The sequence below is a fragment of the Urocitellus parryii genome, chromosome 2 (assembly GCF_045843805.1).
Source record: "Urocitellus parryii isolate mUroPar1 chromosome 2, mUroPar1.hap1, whole genome shotgun sequence".
Lineage (NCBI taxonomy): Eukaryota > Metazoa > Chordata > Mammalia > Rodentia > Sciuridae > Urocitellus > Urocitellus parryii.
Genome location: NC_135532.1, coordinates 142,983,532 through 142,989,531, shown reverse-complemented (window position 1 = coordinate 142,989,531; position 6,000 = coordinate 142,983,532). Strand labels below are relative to the sequence as shown.

The window sequence follows — 6,000 nt, the reverse complement described above, 5'->3', positions numbered from 1 at the left end:
GTATTTGCTACTGGCTGTTTTAGACATGGGCCATGCTGCATTGATTTTGGAAGCCTTTTGAGCAGAGAGATCTTGGTATAAGCATGTCTAAGAGAAAGACAGTTTACTGTAACATGGTCTGGCTTTTAATGGTTTTTCTGGATTATTATATAGTCTTGAAATTGGTCTGTCAGGGGTAAAGTATATGAAAGAGATCCTGTATATGCAGGCATTCATGCATGGAAGGAGGAATGGACACTTCTGACCTCTAACTCCAGCATCTGGGAGATGTCCCCTTGACAAAGAGATGATTCCTCAGTGTTTCTAATCTCTTTTGTTTGTTTGTTTCATGTTGTTCATAGAGGAGCCTCATCCTCAAAAAGTAATGGGAAATCATATCTCATAATTTTATGCATACAAACCTAGCCTGATTTCCAGCTGGGGAAAGGAAAAATAATGATTAAAATGTCCTATGTATGGGTGATAACTCAGAAGAGGTCACTGATAACTTCATTTCACTGAGAAGAGGAGACCTAGCCATGGCATTCTCCAATGAGTTGAAGCCTCCAATATCTGTTGGATATGCTTGGTTATTCCCACATCCCTTTGCTAGGTTCAACTTGGTATTGCTGCTGAATGTCAGTGGCATCTTCTTTGCTTTTCTGTGAGTCTCCCATGCAAGATATCAGGTTTCTTACAAAGAGATAGAAGGGAAAATAGACAATGATAGTGCAGAGACAGGGAAGTAGAGCGAGGGTCAGGAGAGGGAAGCAGGGTATATAGTTAGAAACATAGAGGTCTAGAGTGCGTGATGCATTTAGGGAACTGCGGGAGGCTGGTAAAGTTGGTGACATTTGGTGGAGTCTCCTTGGTGGTTTCCACCCTGGATATTTAGATCTGACCTATGGTGTGCAAGTCTGATCTCAGATGAGGCAGTCCTTGTGGAGAGCTCTGGGTTGCCCCAGACTAGAACTGACAGTCTGGCTCTGGTTTCATATGCCGATGGCTTGCCCCAAATGGGAAGTGGGGTGTTGCCCTGGTTATTGGCCTCCTATTTCTGGTTGCCTTCAGCAGCCTGGTGTCCCTGAACTTCACTGACCCAGGTATCTTACTCTGAGATAAGGCCTCAGATCCGTGGGAGAAGGAGGTGGCACCCCAAGTGCTGAGGCCTACAGAGGTGATTTCTAAATTTCTAACCCTTCTTTCCATGTCATCATTACTTGGGCCCTGGCACTTCATTTCCCAAGCCACTGAGGTGAGAAGAAACAGAATCCTGGAGGTTTTCCAGTTGCTTTAGAAGGGAGGACTGGGCAGGCTGGAAAGAGAGGCAAGCAGGCTCTTCCAAACCATGCAGTTCACACTTCCTCCTTCCCATTTCACACACAACTTCAAGCACTGATCACTATTGCAAAAGATGGAGCTCTATAGAGAGCTCTTGTGGCTAGAAACCCCCTTCTTTTTGATTTCCAGCCCATCTGAGTGGTCAGCCTGCTCAACAGGGACCAGAATTTCCCTGCCCATCTCCTCCAAACCTTTTTTGTTGCCCAGTGATGCTATGAGGCTCCCCCAGGCAGCCACATGAAGGAAGGGCCTCTTGCCATTGCCCAAACCTCTTCCCATGCCAGGTTCTTTCAAGCAGGACTCTGAGGCAGCATATGTGACCTGTATGTATCAAAGGGCCTTTAAAATGCCCTGGTGCCCACCTAGGACCTTCCACTCTCCCTGTTGTAACATCTGTGTGAAGGTGAGTACTCCTCCTTATCCACTCACCAACACATCCTGAGCATCCAGGACCAGGAACCTCACATCATATGTAGGCAAGGGGTGAGTATGAGACCATCTCCACAGACTGCTAAAAGTAGCTCTCAGCCACTCTTGGTCACTTCCATCTATTATTACCTCTGTGTCTGCACTTGTCCTGAGAGGCTGGCCTTGCTTGCACAGGTGCTGATATGCAAAGGGCATTCCATATATGCTGAGCTTGATGAAGTCAGGGGGAAGAAAGGCAGAGCCTGTCCCAAACCCTGGCTTGCTGATACTAGATCCCCAGACCCTTAGGCCAACTGCTGCTCTTTCTGGGGTTCATCACCTGTCTTCCTCTAGGTGTCCAAGTTGGAGGGTTTCCTGGAGAGTCCTCTTATCTCATGTGCACAACCTGCATGGGTTTACAAGTACAGAAGGCTGGCTGGGTCAGGGAGTTCTTTATATCCTTATCCAGTATCAGAGAAGAAAGTGGCCCAGAATATTGTATATCCTGCTCCAAGTGACACTAGGCAAGTCTAGTCTCTAAAGACCTCACTCATGACCAGTGACCTGATGAGCCAAGGAGTCCTAACTGTGCTCTAACAATGGAAATGCCAGGGAGCCTGTGTGTAGGGTCAAGAGTAGAGGCCTAGAGGGCCATGTTAAGGGAGGCCTGAGCATTTGGGAGTGATGGAGGCTAGGCCAGTTAGACCCTTGAGGCCTGCCTCTCCTCCCCTAGGAAACCACCACTGTAGGTGGGCAAACAATTGCGTGGGGCATCATAACGTCCTACTGTTCTTGTTGCTGCTTCTGTCCCTTTGCCTGTACCTAGGTACCCTGCTGATGATGTCTGTCATCTTTCTTGTATGCACCAGCGAAATGCCAGTCTCTTTGTGCAAAGCAATGGCATATCCACACAGTCCCAAGGGCCCACACTAAGAACAGCAGGGATTGTGGGAGGAAGAGACAGAGAGCCAAAAGGTGGGGTTACAGGGACTGATGTGGGCAGGTCTAGAGGAAATAGCCCCTTGGGAGGATCTGTCAAGAACATGTTGAAGGTGAGTGGGGTCAGGGAGATAGACGGGGTAGGATGCACTGTGGAGTTGAGAATTTAGTGGGGCCAGGCAGATGGGTAATGAAGGTAGAAAAGGGACAGGCAGGAGGACATCGAAGTGGAGTGAGTTTTCCCTCAGGTGTACTGGACTAAGAGTCCGGCCCAGGAAAGAAGAGTAGGTGGGCCGGGGGACATGTGGGGCTGTTAAGGGGGCAGGGCCAGTGAGAAACTGTCCCTCAGCTTGGTTTCTTAGTTTGCGCACAGCTTCATAGTGGCTGTCCCTGCCACCTGCACCCTGCTGCCATTCAGCTTGGGGCTGCTAATCCCGGCTGTAGCAGTGAGCACGGCCAGATGCCCCTACAAGGGTCAGGTAAGCCGGGCCCAGTGAATGAGCCGGGATATCTGGCTATGCAGAGGCATCTTGCACCTCTGCCGCCTTCACTTTCTGTGCCTTCTCCTCTGCCCTTGGCCCTGATGGTGCCTCATCAGTCCTTCCAGACCCACCTCTTCAGATGCAGCTCAGATTTCTTCTCTCCCTGGACCTCAGTGGGGTGGTCATTTTCCCTCCTGGGTGCATTGATTCCAGAGTCTACCATGTGCTAAGCTGCTAGTTATTTGAGGGATAGGTATAGAGGTGAGTGAGTACATCCTGCACTTGTGTTGAAAAGCAACCTGCGATCAGAATAACACCGGCAGACATCCAGGAACACTGTGAACAGGAGTTGGGCCTGAGTGGTGCAGCTCACTGGAAGAAACTGAGTTTGCCGAGGCCTGTATTGTACTCATCTTACGTGTGACTGTGGAGAAGAGGATAGGAAGGCTTAGTCGGCGAGCAGCACACCCGTGTGAAAAGGTACGGAAACCCAAAAGTAATATGTTAAGAGAATGATGAGGATATGGCTCTAATTCAAGAACAAGGAGGCATGGGCAATGAAGTTGACCATGTGGAGGTCAAGATTAAAAAGGCTCAGAAAGTCAAGAGTGGAATTTAGTTTGGATGAAGTAAAAACCTGGGAGCCATGGTAGAAAAAAATTTTTTAAACGTTGTTTCTTTAGGAATAATTTACTCACAGTAAAAGTCTATCCATTTTAGTCTACAGTTAAGAATTTTGACAAGTGGAATCTGTCCTGCACTCTACATTATGATCGAGGTGAGACCAGTTTCATTACCCCAGAAAATCCTTTCATCACCTTCTGTTGTCAGTTTCTCCCCCTATGTCCTTTTGATTTTTCTCTTTCCAGAATCATGTGTAAATGGAGTCTTTGCTTTTTCAGTCTGGCTTCATTTATTTAGTTCAATACATTTAAGATTCATCCATGTATTGCTCCTATGAGTAGTTTATTTCCTTTTATTGTTTTGTAGTATTGTATGCATTGTCCTACAGATTATTTACACATTCACCATTTAAAAGATTATTCATTGTATCTAGTTTTTCCATACTTTTTTCTTTTGTTTGTCCCAGGGATTGAACCCAGGGGTGCTTAACTACTGAGCTACACCCTGAGCTTCACTACTCCCTTTATTTTTTCTTTAATTTTGTATTTCTATTTGAGTCAGGGTCTCACTAAGTTGTTTAGAGCCTTGCTAAGTGACTGAGGCTGGCTTTGAACTTGCAATCCTCCAGCCTTAGCCTCCCAAGCCACTAGGATTCAGGTATGCGACACTGTGCCCAGCTAGTTTTTCATAGTTATAAATAAAGCAGCTACAAACACTGGTGTACAGTCATGTGAACAGAAGCTTTCATTTTCTGTTGGGTAAATTCTTAGGGGTGGCATTGCTGAGTCAAAAGGTAACCATGTATGGAATCTTATAGGAAATTGCCATATTTGTCTTCCAAAACCACTGTACCATTCCTAATTTCTACCAGCAACATATGAGAATTCCAGTTGCTTCACATCCTTACCAACATTTGACACTGTCATTTGTTATTATCTTTTTATTGTAGTCTGTCTAATAAATGAGTAGTGGCATCTCATTAAGGCTCCAGGTTGTGTTTTATTAATGAGAAATGATGTTGAGCATATTTTCATGTCTTCTTGCCTATTGGTAGGTCTTTGGTAAAGCGTTTGCTCCAATATTTTGCCCATTTAAAAAAAAATGAGTTGTTTCCTTAATGAATTTCAAGAGTTCTCTATACTGGACTCAGATTTATGTTTTACAAATCTTTTCAATCTGTGGCTTGTCACTTCATTTTCTTCATAGTATGTTCCAAAGAAGCAGAAGTTCTTACTGCTGTTGTTTTTCCAGTTCCAAGGATTGATGAAGGGTGCTCTACCATTGAGTGTTGTTGTTCATTCTACTTGGAACATCATGTCCTCTGTGAGGAACAGTTTCATTACATTCTTTCCAAGTTTCATTACATTCTTTGCAAACTGTGTCTTTGTTTCTTTTTCTTTTTAGTATTGAATAGGAATGATAGGAGTGGGCATCTTTCCCATGGGATTCCATTAGTATAGCAATCACTTGACTACAAAGACTCATTCAGGAAGACTGGTGGGCAGCATCAGTGTGGGAGGGGAAGCTGCAGACCCCAAGGCAGCTGAACAGACAGAGGAGCCTGTCTGCTCATCATCTCCCATCCTTTTAGTCACCACCCCACCACTGCCATATGTGATTCCCTCCCACCTGTGACTCTTGAGCTTGGCCCTTATTCCTCAGCCCTGTGGTCTTCCTGTCTTCTCTCCAGCTTCTAGTATCATTATTGAGTTTGCCTAGCAGCCTTTCCCTTCCTCCATCCTGTGGTTCTTCCAGCCCCAGGTCAGGCCATATGCCATCGCCCTTCCTCCTCTGCACAGAGTGAGGCCCTCCATGTCCAGGATCACTATTCTCAAGGGACCTAAATGTGGTCTGCCCTCTTGGATTCACCAATCAGGGCTCCTTTCCATTATTGGCAGCACCCATCTCAGGCATTGATCCCATGCTCCAACTTTACTCCCTTTCTACTTTGCTCCCTGACTGCAACTCCTCCTGGAGTTCCTTGCTTGGTGGTTGGTGCCAAGGACTCTGGAGCCAGACCTCATAAGTCCAAATCACAGCTCTACAACTGACCAGCAGGGAGACCTTGGGTAGCTACTTAGCCCCTGGTCAGTCAACTTCCCTATCTGTAAAACAGGGAATTGTGGGATAATTCATGTAAACCACATAGAACAGTGGCTGTACCAGAAAGTGCCCTGTGTGTTGAATACAGACCACAATAAATGTTGATGAGGATGTAGGGGAAAAG

At 46.1% G+C, this 6,000-nt stretch overlaps 1 protein-coding gene across 1 annotated transcript in view; it reads left to right on the top strand.

Moving 5' to 3' along the window:
* Nucleotides 1-2,771: 2,771 nt before the first annotated feature.
* The window catches only part of LOC113178722 (serine/threonine-protein kinase PAK 3-like), a 132,221-nt gene continuing 128,992 nt past the window's right edge, over nt 2,772-6,000 (top strand). Inside the window, 2 exon segments of the mRNA XM_077795512.1 lie at nt 2,772-2,780; nt 3,030-3,146. Coding sequence (XP_077651638.1) covers nt 2,772-2,780; nt 3,030-3,146 — 126 coding nt within the window.